The 14,181-nt window shown below is 42.2% G+C and overlaps 1 protein-coding gene across 2 annotated transcripts in view; it reads left to right on the top strand.

Annotated features, from left to right (window-relative positions):
• The window catches only part of stat5a (signal transducer and activator of transcription 5a), a 46,554-nt gene extending 34,461 nt beyond the window's left edge, over positions 1-12,093 (top strand). For both annotated transcript variants that reach the window (XM_041062152.1, XM_041062150.1), the window contains 16 exons: positions 601-690; positions 1,671-1,845; positions 2,457-2,587; positions 2,756-2,907; positions 3,198-3,353; positions 5,646-5,825; positions 6,574-6,661; positions 7,435-7,557; positions 7,884-7,976; positions 8,630-8,836; positions 9,532-9,626; positions 9,972-10,114; positions 10,549-10,704; positions 10,863-10,914; positions 11,385-11,492; positions 11,677-12,093. In XM_041062152.1, coding sequence (XP_040918086.1) covers positions 601-690; positions 1,671-1,845; positions 2,457-2,587; positions 2,756-2,907; positions 3,198-3,353; positions 5,646-5,825; positions 6,574-6,661; positions 7,435-7,557; positions 7,884-7,976; positions 8,630-8,836; positions 9,532-9,626; positions 9,972-10,114; positions 10,549-10,704; positions 10,863-10,914; positions 11,385-11,492; positions 11,677-11,800 — 2,073 coding nt within the window. In that variant the 3' untranslated portion in view covers positions 11,801-12,093. The remainder of the gene's footprint in view (positions 1-600; positions 691-1,670; positions 1,846-2,456; positions 2,588-2,755; positions 2,908-3,197; positions 3,354-5,645; positions 5,826-6,573; positions 6,662-7,434; positions 7,558-7,883; positions 7,977-8,629; positions 8,837-9,531; positions 9,627-9,971; positions 10,115-10,548; positions 10,705-10,862; positions 10,915-11,384; positions 11,493-11,676) is intronic.
• Positions 12,094-14,181: the final 2,088 nt, after the last annotated feature.

Raw genomic sequence — 14,181 nt, 5'->3', positions numbered from 1 at the left:
CTCCCCTCCCCAAAACCAGGCAGAGAAACAGGGTGAGGGGGGCTTGCTGTGCTAAATGAAACTGCAAACCCAAATTCCTACCACACTTTTTCTATTTTTCATCTATGGTTTTGTGTGTTGACATGTATACGTGTGGCTGAGTGTGAGACATAAAATGTTTTCTGCATGGCTTATATTACTTTTCTCTTCTGTTGTGTTATTAACAAAGTGTCTCCTTGTAAGCTTTATTCCTCCACTTGAAGCAGGAAACAACAAGAATATCACCAACCAACTCATAACAGTATTTTTAAAACTGAAAGTGAAACCGCAATTAGTTACTGCTCATCAAAAAAATATTACTGTAACACATAAACCACTCAGCTCTGGTGTGTGTGGTGGTGTGTGTGTTAATTAGTCACGTCTCCATATTAAGTGTGCTGAGCTTCAGAGATGGGTCTCATTAGGTTCATCTAATGGGTTTTAGTGTGTCTCCAGCATTGGCTCTAGAACTTAGCGAGCTTCCTTGATGTGACTAAATTGGTGAGTCCTGTGTCCAGCGGCTGCTCCACTCGTCAGGGGCTAACAGGCCTTAACACAGCACATGTGGTCCTTGTCTTTCAGAGCACGTATGACCGCTGTCCTCTGGAGCTGGTCCGATGCATCAAACACATCCTCTACACAGAGCAGCGGCTCGTCAGAGAGGCTACAAATGTAAGTGGGATGCATGTGTGTGCTGTGAAATACACACGCAGGCTGACACCATGTGCACACCTTTATCTGCACATCGACATCCTCACTGAAATATGAACTTGCAAACACCTGTGGCTTCTCCATGCATTATTCATTTCACAGCCTGTACAAAGCCTGCACACAAACACAAACAGAAGCTTAACTACATGATGGTGACTGATTCAGAGATTCAGTAATTGGGTAACTGCTCTTTCCTCCATTCATCTCCCAAAGTCTGCAGATCCCCTCGGATTATTGAAAATGTGATGCCTACGGACACTCACGCTTATTTAGTCGTGCTGTAAAATGTACTTTGTATTTCTCCACTGCAACACTGCAATATGGAGGGAAGTCAAAAATGTATGTCAGATATTTCACGGTTTATAACAAGCACCGAGTTATAAAACCATAAAGCCAGCAGTGCGTAAAACATCTGACTCTCAGCAGCTCCTGGGGTGAATTGATTTCCAGTCACAACATGCCTTTTCTATTAGTGGAATGCATATTTAGGCTTATTGAATTCCACCCTGTTTAGTCTGAACCTTTAGGCACTGTAGTACTTTTGTTCAGAGCTTTAACTGACCATGCAGTCTGCCTGAGGATGATAAGCAAATGCATTTCCTCCCTCTCTATTTGCAGTGTTCCCACTTTGCTTGTGGTCACTGGGGATTTTACAGTCAAATAGCCCAACTGCCACACACAGGGGTCAATGTATCATGTCCAGCTTAATTTTCTATCCCTGCTCCATCCCCCAGGGATATCCCTGGTAGCTCAGCTCTCAGTTCAACAGTGGCCAGCCATTTCCCTTAACAACTATCATAAACAATCCAATGACAGACAATTCAGACAATTTACAAGCCATGCACCATCCAATGGAAAACCAGCCTCACCAGTTACTGTTCTCAAACCATTTCTCCATCTCTCTCTGCGCCTATCTCTCAATCACACTTTATAATTGACAGTCGAGCTCTCCGGTGGGCGGGATGATGGACAGCATGTCTCAGAAATACCAACAGATCAACCAAGCTTTTGAGGAGCTTCGTCTGATGACCAGCGACACTGAGAACGATCTGCGCAAACTTCAGCACAACCAGGAGTACTTCATCATCCAGTACCAGGAGAGCCTCCGCATCCAGGGTGAGACCAGAACATTTACATCTTGTTAATGCTTCTCTGCAGTAACGCAAGAATTAATGCTTTTACTGACTAGACTGTCAAGTCGGATGGGTGGAGGCAGTGCTGAAACAGAAAATTAGTCATCAACAACAGATATCATCTGGGCATTTTTCACTACTGAAAGCTAAATTATTAATTGATTGATAGAAAATATAATAAAAAATGAAACTGAAGTGTGTATGTTTGAGCATAGTCAGTGTCGTAGCTTTGAAACATAAAGGTGTGAAACTCTATAAAAATCATTCCACATACATTGGACAGCAGTGTGAAATATTATCCTGCCTCCTTTGAATCAGCAATGGAAAATATAATAACCCGAGCTTCCACAACCCAGCAACCTCTGCATATATGTTGCATCATTTGGAAAACAACACCTAGCTCCTATAATACCTCTGTTATGCTAGAGGAGGTTCTCCTGAGTAAATCATCATTCCTTTCAGGGGATAATGTACAGTGTATGTGCGCAGGTTAGAGGTTTTTACTTCATCTCTCTTTTCCTTCCTCCATCTCTAACTCATCCCCACCCCCTCCCCCCTTTGGATGGCACTAACCATCCCTGCCCCACCCCCCAGCTCAGCTGACCAGCCTGGCCACGCTGCCCCCTGCTGACCGACAGCTACGGGAGCCTGCCCTTCTCAGCAAGAGAGCCACTGTGGAGACATGGCTGACCAGAGAGGCCAACACACTACAGAAATACAGACTGGTAAGACACAAACACACACTCCATAAAAACACACTTTTTCATGTACAGACATGTGAAACATATGACTTTTGTTTCTTCCATTAATGTGTGTAAGGGCATGAATTTTCGATCGAAAGTCAACCTCTCTATAAAGCAAAAATGAAAAACGTGTTGTCTTTTTGTGCGTAGGACCTGGCAGAGAAGCACCAGAAAACACTGCAGCTGTTGAGGAAGCAGCAGACCATCATTCTGGATGACGAGCTGATCCAGTGGAAGAGACGGCAACAGCTGGCAGGCAACGGGGGCCCACCAGAGGGAGGCCTGGACATCCTGCAGTCCTGGTGAATTCTTTTCTGCCTCCCATCAAGATCACAGCCACTAGACTCCCAAACAAAACAAAGGGTCACAGGTTTATGAGCTTGAAATTGACAACCACTGGGTGTATTTCCAAGGTTTATTGGCTCCGAAAAAGAAAGACATAGCCAGACATACACTGACATCTTCTAATCCCTTATTTTCTGCCTGGTCTTCTGTTTGTGTTTTTTTGGCAAAAGAACCCCCAAAACTTCACTATCCATTCAGGGATTAGGCCTAAATCTTACTTGTGAGAGTTTTTGTGTGTGTGTGTCAGGTGTGAGAAGTTGGCAGAAACTATCTGGCAGAACAGGCAACAGATTCGGAGGGCAGAGCACCTCAGACAACAGCTGCCCATCCCTGGTCCCATTGAAGAGCTACTCAACGAACTAAACAGCACTATCACGGATATCATTTCTGCACTGGTTACCAGGTGAGTGCGTGTGTTTTTTATCTGTATTTCTAATGACTGAATCGTGATTGAAAACTCTGATTTAAGGGAATGAATGGAGGTCAGAATAGCTTTAATATAAGTACTTCAGTATAAGTATGAGTGTAAGCGTGTGGGTGTGTGATGTACATTGAGGCATTGCCCTTTCTAGCACTCACTGCTGGCCTTCATGGAAGTAAATCCGACTTACACAACCTTAGTTGCTTTTGTGGCCAACAGAGAGATATTATCTATTACTAAAACTCAATTACTCAGGCATTCAGTTTATCCATCTAATGGTTCAATCCACATGAAGGAAGCTGTTGAATATGACTGTAGAGAGTGTGTGTGTGTCTGTTTGCTTGTGTTCTCTGGACTCAGTGCTTACCATATGATCAGTAAAGAACATTTGCAAAACGTTTCAATTTAGATCAAGAGTTGTTAAAGTTCAGTCGTAATCCTTATAATTTCAGTCCTGGTTGATTTGGTGACACCTGAGGGTACCATGGTAACAGTGTTTTCTGTTCTTCACAATAAAAGCCACCCCATGTGTCATGCAGAATGTTCTGTTTGCATTAGCAGTGACTTAATACAGCTCTGATACGGTGTAAAGAGAATAAGCCATTAGTAATGAGGCTGTTATTGAAATTACACTGCGTTATATGCTGTATCGTTTCCTGTGAATGCCTTGTGCATGTCTTGGCATGGGAATGACCAACTCCACCACTAACAATGAAAACTACTATATAGATAATTACAAAATGTAAAAACCTTGAATGACTATTGCAGAAAATATGTCGACCATAAATCATATCAAAAACAGGGTTTGATTTCGTGAAAATCTTACTAATCGTATTAATTAGTTATAATCTTTAGGGTTATAACTTTAAAGCCAGATTGGTTTGGGTTTATCTTGGTGCAAGTGAGAATTACACCTGCAGTGATGATGGGATCAGTGGCTGCAGAATTAATTTATTGAAAGAACATCCGAGTATGTTTATTTATATTACGTTATTTATATTAAGTGTGTATCCTGTCTAAATGTGTTAGAATCTGAGCCGAAAGCAAGCCTCTCTGGTCAGCCAGAGGTCGCATTTAACACATTACATTATCCAGCCATCGTCCGAACCCCATCAGTACAGATTGAGACATGGGTGGAGGAGGAGAGGAGGAGCCCTGACGTGGTGGAGGAGGAGGGTGAAGAACGAAATGAGAACGAGTCAACAGTGAAAGCAAATGTGCCCAGAGGCAAAAGACGTTAGTTGAATGCACCTAAAGAAATCTGCAGAGACACAGAGCACGTAGTGTGCGAGGGATTGAAGGAAAACAAGAACACATACAGCTTGTTTCAGTACATTATTTTTGGCCCCAACGGCACATCTGACAGGGTCTTTTAGCCCTCCAGCCTTTCTGGACAGGAAGTAATCTAAAGTTTTTGACAGCATCCTCTCCCACTTTCCTAGAAGATTGTCTCTGCACGGACCCACGACACGTTCAGAAGCCATGTGACTGTCACAGTGATTTCTGATTGGCTACAGACAAGCCTGTGAGCAGACAGTAATTCACTGTTATCACACACAGTACAAACACAGGTTGTTTCCTCAACAACATCCTCTATATATTCCCCTGAAGCCCCAGGAGGTTCCAGGCAGGGAATGGGAGAGTGTTGTCTCCTCATCACCACTTAGTTCAGCTACAGACCAGAGGGCTTGAAGGCTCATAACAACAGTATGTGTGTTGATTCCAGGCTCCGTCTTTGCCTGCAGGCTTAATTATTAGGTTGGGTTTGTTGTCGTTTCACTCCCTGCCCTCTTCTTGTGTTAATGTGAAATTCAGAAGATAGCCAAACAGAGAAGCAGACAAACATCGTCAGAAGAAAGTAATTGTTAACCGTGTTGGTTTACCGAACAGTGATTGCTTTCATGACCTTCCACTTGTGTGCAATTAATTACAATTAAGGACATTTTCAGAGGCTAATGTTCTCATTTTCACTGATGTTCAAATTTTCAGGTCAGTAGAGCTTAAAGAAACCCTGTAGAGTTTTCGTTATTTTGCATTCAACACCAAAACACACTGTATGCCTCATAAAACATTTGTGCAGTCTTTTGTATGTTTTAAACATGCATTGTTTGCAGTTGCTGATTGCATCTGTTTGCAGCTTTATGCAGTCTTAGTTAAGATTCAGAGATCCAGGTTTATTGAGATCCAGGTTTTATGTGGAAGCTTATTCTTTATCCCCTAATGAACAAGACTTTGTTGTGCCGTTCAGTCTAACTCTCCTTTTTGTCTCCGCAGCACCTTCATCATCGAGAAACAGCCTCCACAGGTGTTAAAAACCCAAACCAAGTTTGCCGCTACAGTTCGGCTCTTAGTGGGAGGGAAGTTGAACGTGCACATGAACCCTCCGCAGGTCAAAGCAACCATCATTAGTGAACAGCAAGCCAAGGCCCTGCTGAAGAATGAGAACACAAGGAAGTAAGTCCAGTGCTTCATTTATCAGTGTGGATTTAAAAATGATCATAGAAGGACATTTTTTTCAAATGAATACAGAAAATTCAGAAGCAGGTATTTCAAGAGGTGACACATGCAAGTGCTTTCAAATTGTAGCACCATGTGCCCCATCTGCTTTCTTTGTGTGCATATTTTTAGTATCCCCAGTTCCTTTAGTGGGGACACTGCATTGAGCTACCATGGCACCATTAAGACAAGGAGTCTTAGTTTTCTAGAAGGATTACTGGATCCCAGGATGAATTCTGGCCTAGTGTGTTTTTCAGACCTCACCACAGAGACATGGCTGGAACTTCAACAATGCCTCAGAGGAATCTATGGTGTGGATGCAGAATCCACATTTAGCCTGTTCCACAGCCTTGGTCCACATTCCTCCTGACTAATAGAAACCTTCTAGGACTGTAGGTCAGCCAGGCAGCCAGTGGTGAAATGGGCGAGCAATTCAACAGCTCAGCCATCATCCCCTGTTTCTCATTTAAACCACTTAGTGCAGCACCAATCCGCGGCCCAGGCACATCTGCTTGCTGTTTTCTCATGTAGAGAAGATAGAGAAGGAGGTAGTTATATAGAAAATGAGTTTTTCACTCTGCTTCTGCCGTCCAAACGAGCATCATTTTGTTTTAATTTGTTCTGAGAAGAATAGAATACTCAGCACTCAAGTGCGTCACAGCAGACTGTACAGCTAATTGACTCCTTGATTGTCTCTCTCCGTCAGTGACAGCAGTGGAGAAATTCTCAACAATAACTGTGTGATGGAGTACCACCAGACTACAGGCACTCTCAGTGCCCACTTCAGGAACATGGTGAGTGGGGCTTTGCGGTGTACGTGAGTAGATGAATTGTCTCTTATGGAAGCAGCAGGAAATGCAGTGACTTTCATGGCCACAGAAAGTGCCTGCAGAATTTACATTAAACCATAAATATCCACATTTCAACCTTGTCCCCATTTACCGTCAGTGTATGTATATAATGTATTTTTAAACTTATCCTGTCCCTGAATCTGCATTAGAGAACTAATTTTGTCCATTAGTACTTTAGGAAATCTAAGGCAAAAATCTATAAATCATTTAAAGGAATATTTTCCTGTAAAAAATTAAAATATATCCTCTTGGGCTGAGAAAGCTTCACTTGTTACTAATGCAGTTCCTTTAGTTTCAGGATTTCTAGACTAAAGTGACAGTATATTGAAATAACATTTCAATAAAATCTACTGGCACCTAGCAGAATTTAGAAACAACACCGCTGAGCCACATGGCATCAGCCAGTGCCATTGTCTAGTGACTGTGCAGTGTGGGAATTACAGTAGAGTATGTACCGAACATATGCACATACCCATGGCAACTCAGCAATGCTTTGGAGGATCAGTGTGCAGCATCAGTAGAGCCTCTCTCTGCATCACACATGTTGTTAGCAACAATCCCCAGAGCCCTCCATGGATTATTTACATGTCAGCCATGTACATGTAGTGTGAATTATCCATGCATGTACGGTGTGTATGATGTGTGCCTAACTACTTCGGCAAAATGTGCAGTATACACAGTATTCCTCATTGTCTCACATGTCATCTTTCATGTAGTCTTTGAAGAGGATCAAGCGATCGGACAGGCGAGGAGCAGAGTCTGTCACAGAGGAGAAGTTCACCATTCTGTTCGAGTCCCAGTTTAGTGTTGGAGGCAATGAGCTTGTCTTTCAAGTGAAGGTAAGCGGGCCCAGACAGACAGGGCGGAAGAAAAGATTACATTATCCGTGGCACACAAACATACTGATCCTCACTTCAATAACAGTAGCAACATACTGCTGCAATAATAGGTATCTGTTCATTTGTAAGCTTAAGGGACAAGACCTTGAGCATCCACTCTTACACATACTGTGACATACTTGTTTCCAAGTACTTGTCTTTTTCCCAGCGGTTTGAAAATGTCCCTTTAATGGTCCCTTAGAATATCTTATAGAATCTTATAGAACTACTATGAAGGTTGTGTTGTTTTGCAGTGCACTGATGGCCTCCCTTCTCTCTCTGAACAGACATTATCACTTCCTGTAGTGGTGATCGTTCATGGTAGCCAGGACAATAATGCCACAGCAACCGTGTTGTGGGACAACGCTTTTGCAGAGCCGGTGAGTAATTGCTTGTGTGTGTGTGTGTTTTGGGGGGGGGGTGCGTGTTCGTGCCTGTTCAAAACATTAAAATATTCCAGAAACACCTATCTCATAAAGTTTCCAATTTTGTGTGTTAAATGTATCTTTATTCATTATTAACACTTTACTTTAAGTCTCTCTATTTAGCATTTATAAGCAGTATGAGCAGTTCAGAAAAGTATAAAAATGGAATAAATGGTTTATAACACACTATAATGCAGCCGTGCGCAGTACATTTTAAGGTTTTGTTAATGTACATTTTCTTAATAAACAAAATAATAATTCTGATGATTTATCTTTTTGTCAGATTTGGCATTCACACACAAAAAAATCAGTTACCTTGTTAAAAATTATTTTAATTATTTTTGTGAGTGCTGGAGGCTTCAAGTTTGCATGTAGTTTGCAATTGAAAGTGAAATCATCCTTTGGTGTCAAACTCTTTAATAAAATTTGTGTTAGACCTTGCAGAAACAATAAAGCAATATTGTGTTATTGTGGAAATAGCAGCGTGTGCACTTCTTTATGGGCTCATCTTTGCACGTTATCTTTGACTGCATTTTTCATTCTGCTGCTGCCTTTCTTCCTTCAGTGAAGCTCATGTAAATCTTCTGCTGTCTTCTCTGCATGTACAGGGACGGGTGCCTTTCCTCGTGCCAGATAAAGTTCTTTGGCCTCAGCTGTGTGATGCCATCAACATGAAGTACAAGGCTGAGGTGCAGAGTAACCGAGGCCTGTCCGAGGAGAACCTGGTCTTCCTGGCTCAAAAGGCCTTCAGCATCTCCAGCAACAACCCTGAAGACTACCGCAACATGACTATGACCTGGTCACAGTTTAACAGGGTCAGTACCAGTTTCTTTCCTGTGAATACAAATACACAGCTTTTATAAAGAACATACTAATTATCATATTAATGTATAGTTTTCTCTCATGCTACACTTAGAGAGGGTTTTCTGCTCTTTGCATTTTTAAAATGCCCGCAGGCCAGTTTCAGTAAGCCATTTCACCCACATGCATATTCTCCACGGACTGATTTACTATTGGTTATTCATACATAGAAATAGTTCTTGCTCCATTTGCCATGTGCCTACAGCCCTATTCTGTAGCCGACTTGAGTGAGAACGCCTCATTGGTAGCCAGGTCTTCATCTTAATGGGCTTGTTTGTCCACACACTGAAAGGCTGGAGGCCTCATTTTCTGGCTCAAAGCAGCTGGCGATGGCAGAAAAACGCACTCACATTCACCACACACCATCAGTCTCATTAGATTACAGGAACATCAAGGTTCAGCCGCTTCACAGACTTATAGGCTGCACACATACATGCAGTTTCACCCTGTCCTCTTTTTCCTCCTTCTCAGATATACAACATGTACACATTCAGCTATACAGTTGTTAAATACAATTGGGATGATGACATGTTTTGCTCTGTATTTATGGACTGGTTGGTCAACAGGATGGTCTATAAACCTTTTAAACAATGTACATGTCTGTGTGCTTGTTTAAAAATATTTTCCCCAAACCCCCTTTTCTCTTCAGGAAAGCCTGCCAGGGAGAAACTTCACATTTTGGCAATGGTTTGATGGTGTGATGGAACTCACAAAAAAGCATCTCAAACCACACTGGAATGACGGGTAAGGAAACTGCAGAGGTTTTTTTTATTTTTTCAGTCTGGCTGAAAAATGTTGTGATCTCATGATGTGTCAGAACAGAAAAAATAAAAAGTACTACCTCTCTTTTTTCATTTTGACAGCAGGACTACACGTTCTGTAAAAGTAAATGTTTTCCTCTCCCCATTTTGTCAGTCTTGACAACTCAGGCAGTGGTTCACTTTCATGATTTTCCATGGCAACCTGGGGAGCCAGACCTGCTCTCGCCAGTAAAACCGCGATTGAAATTAAGGAGAAAGGTGGTGAGGGAACGCACATGACAATTTTTTTCGTCTTTTTCTATATATCTATCTCTCTTCTCTTTTTTAGAGCCATCTTGGGCTTCGTGAACAAGCAGCAGGCTCAGGACATGCTGATGTCCAAACCCAATGGTACTTTCCTTCTGCGCTTTAGTGACTCTGAGATCGGAGGGATTACAATAGCCTGGGTGGCAGAAAATCCTAACAAAGCAGGTATGACGCAAACGCTCGTTACGGCACCAAATTTGAGATAGCATAAATTTCTGACTAAATCAACAGGATGGAATTTGTGGCTCCTTGTTCTCTTTTTTGCTAAATTAAAACTGAATTGTGCCATTTTTGGCCACTATGGGGCAGAGAGAAAAAACGCAAACTGACTGCAGCAGATGCTTGACTCAGCAAGCTCTCATTCATAAAATGTTAGCAAACTAAGTCACACACACAGAAGACACAGAGCAATTTGGGCATCCCATTCAACTCAACCTGAGTCCTGATTTTATGACCAAACGGTTTATACACAAAAATAAAAGAGACTCAGTAGAAACAGGGACATCACATTCATCTTACCTTTAGTACCAGATTACGACAAAAGGAGATTATATTGATTTTATTGCTGATACTGTGGTCTGCATGCTGTGTTTCTCCAGGTGAGAGAATGGTTTGGAACCTCATGCCCTACACAACCAAAGACTTCTCCATTCGCTCCCTGGCTGACCGCATCAGCGATCTCAATCACCTCCTGTTCCTCTACCCCGACAGACCCAAAGATGAGGTTTTCTCCAAATATTACACCCCGCCTCTCTGTAAGCAACCTACTGTGTGCACCAGTTGGCTATTGTTACTTTCAAAATGTAATATCACAGCAGCGAAACCTCTGTAACAAAGAGATGTCTTGATTTTAGTGGAGTAACTGCAAGGAATTGTCAGTCATTCACTCTCCCTGTGCTTGTTTGTTTTAAAGCCAAAGCAGTGGACGGCTATGTGAAACCACAGATCAAACAAGTGGTGCCCGAGTAAGTATCAAGCTTTCTATTTGTCTTTCCCCCTGTTCTTCCATTCCTCCTCTCTCTTTCTCTCTCTCCTCTCTTCTTCCTCTGCTGTCCGCCCACCAGGTTTTCCTCTGTGGCAACATTTAGTTAATCACTAAATATTGGACCCTGAATTCAGATCAGCTATTAGTTGGCTGTTACAGTTGGAGGAGGCCAATTAAGGATGGCCAGGGTTCCTGAGCGAGCTTGTCTTCCGCTCATCATTAGAGTTAGGCTTGTTAGTTAGCGAGCCCCGCTCCCTGCCTGTCTCCGCACTTGGTTCCTCCGCAGCACAGAGAATGACCATAATGATGCAGCAGGGCCTGGAAAACACGCTGAGTGTAGTTGCTTAGGCAACTGCTGAACGTGGACTCATAGGCTTGTATCTTGGGTGTGTGTGTGTGTGTGTGTGTGTGTGTGTGTGTGTGTGTGTGTGTGTGTGTGTGTGTGTGCAGGTTTGCTACAGCCAATCCAGACCCTACAAGCGGGAATCCAACCTATATGGATCACGGCGCATCCCCAGCACCTGTCAGTCACGCTCACACCTATGGCATATACCCTATGTGAGTCAACAAGTCCTTTGAACATATGAGCTGCTCTGTGTGAGTGTGTGTGTGTGTGTATATGTGTGTGTGTGTGTGTGCATTTTGTGTGTGTAAAGAGTGTCTTGTTGCTCTTGGCTGTTTTTTGGTAATGTGCTGCCAGCTTGTCTGAGTGTGGGTGGCTCCTCTTTGTGTCCTATGGCAGAAGTGACTCTATGTTGGACACGGATGGAGACTTCGACCTGGATGACACCATGGACGTGGCGAGGCATGTAGAGGAGCTCCTCCGGAGGCCTGTGGAGAGCCAGTGGGGTGGCCAACAGTCATGACCCTTGACCTTTTAACCTGCGACAACACCAAATGAACCCTGCCTCCCACTTGCATTGACATTTTTCATGGTTTAATTCCATTCATTTCTCTTTGGTTTCAGATAGCTGTAATGTGAAATGTGTTAATAATGGTTGTGATTTTTTTTTTTCTTTTCAGCATGAGAGCATGCACGTCCGTGACTTCTCTTAGTTTTATTTGTGTCCATAAGTGTTTGTAAAACAGGCTAGGTATAATGCAAAACCTACAATGTTACAGTATTGTGAAAAAAAAAAGAAGAAGTAACGTTCACTCACATTGTGCATGCATTTCCAGTTGATTTTGAACAGATTTAAATAATATGCTACTGTATGAAGTCATTTTAACAGTGGAATGTTTTTATTTTGTTATATTTTCTTCTTTGTAAATGGGTTATCAGTATTTTGATAGTGACATTGAACTTGCCCTGACAAAAAAAAAAAAAAAAAAAGAAATTTAAGTGAAGAGTTTTGCTTTTGCTCTAAGCAACATAATTTGAGTCATTGCTCTGCAGAGTTAGTCAGTTTTTCAAATCCATATACACTAACGTAAAGGCAGATTGAGCAGAGTCTTTGCTCTCTGCAACTGACAGGGCACACATCAGCACACGGTACACATGCGCAAGTGTACGATGTATTTGTTCTGATTTGTTCACCAGCTGAAACCCAGGAGGGAGGTTTATGCACCTCCCTCGCTTTCACAGGGCTATTTGTCTTCTGTTTGTACACAGAAATGCAAATCTAAGCATTTACCCAGCGCTGCCTGCTTGTCCTCTCAGGTCCCTCTGTTCCCCTCATCAATGCTACCTCGCATTATTCTACTGACAGTTGTTGTTACTTTCTGTTTTTGTTTCCACACCACATTCACACCAGTCGGTACAGTTTGGATTTTGTTCTTGTAGTTTGTGTTAATGTGTGTGAAGAAGACCCCTTGCTGCCTGAGGGCTGACTCTGTTGGCTGTTTTATGCTTGAAACCACTCACCTGATGAAGTCTAAAGTCATGAAGTGTCATGTCTGCTCGGTATGCCTGAATATTTGGGACAGTGCTGCTCCCTTCTGACTTTTCTGCCTATCCGTCCACTTGTTCCTGTACTTGTGTCATGACACTGTGACATGGCCGGTGTGCGCATGTCTGTGTGTGACAGCGTGGCCACGCCAGCACCTGACGTTGCAAGGCATAGATAGATAGGTGCAGCCTTTGAATGCTTGCACTCACCAGCCGCTGGGCCACTGATACAACTGAAGCATGTCAGGTAGTGACAGTCTCTTTAGTTTGTACGGCTCTTGTGTTTGGTCAAGATTAGCTTTCACTGTGCGTCCCCTTTTTACGACACATTAAAGATAACAAATACATTATTATGGTAGAAGATGCTGAGACTTTTACCCCACTGCCTCCGCTTGATACACACACTCATACACATGCACACGATGCTTAAGAGAAAATATGTCATTGACAACAGCCTTGCACCTCAGGAATGAATCGCTTTGCTTAGCTGATGTATAAGCCAAATAGAAAATGATCTATGTATACAGAATATATGAATTTATTTTCTCTATCATAATTCTATTTTATTATTGTTTCTCTGGCACTCCCCTGATGAATGTAACCCCTTTGCATGAGGAGGATTCACCCACAAATGTCTCCTCAGTCTGAGCAGAAGTTTCAAGTCTCGTGTCACCAGAAGTACCAGTTGAAAAAGGGCACAGAGCAACTGGAAGTCAGAAAGGAATTTAGGATGTGTGATTTTGTGTTTGTCCGACAGACATTACAGTATTTAAAATATTCCCTTGTGTTTCTTTTCATTTCTTTTATTCTTTTGTATCTCTTACTTTCTTTCCTTTTTTTGAAATCTCAACCCACGTCTTGTGATATATCCTTCATTACCATTATTCTCATAATTTTTGAGCTTTGGTCCACAGTAGACTGTGTATTTTTCGATGATGTAGATGGCGCTGTGTGCTGTTCGATGTACGTACCATGTTTGTGGTTTGGGTTTTATCCCTTGGAAGTTTTCCAAGAGAAACAGCTGTTGAATTGAGAAGGAGAAAATAAAGTTTTATAAATAATTTGAAATCAGCCTGTAAACGTACAGAAGATTTTGATGTCACTGCAAAATAAATGTTGTGGGGGTTTTTTTTTTCACCACCATTGATTTAACTGGCAATCAACGAGCTCGTCTGGATTCAGCAGGGATGTGCAGACTAAAAGGGTTGTGTGTAACAGAGAGCTGCTGTACTCATGTGAAATGACTTTCACTATATATACAAAGAAACAAGCATTTATTTTTAATCTGTTTCTCTTATCAAGATACTGTATGAGGTTTTCTGTATGGTGAAATCTTTGGGCTTAAGGTGGAAGGAAATA

The sequence above is a fragment of the Toxotes jaculatrix genome, chromosome 18, assembly GCF_017976425.1.
Source record: "Toxotes jaculatrix isolate fToxJac2 chromosome 18, fToxJac2.pri, whole genome shotgun sequence".
NCBI lineage: Eukaryota > Metazoa > Chordata > Actinopteri > Toxotidae > Toxotes > Toxotes jaculatrix.
This window is presented reverse-complemented; position numbering and strand designations above follow the sequence as displayed.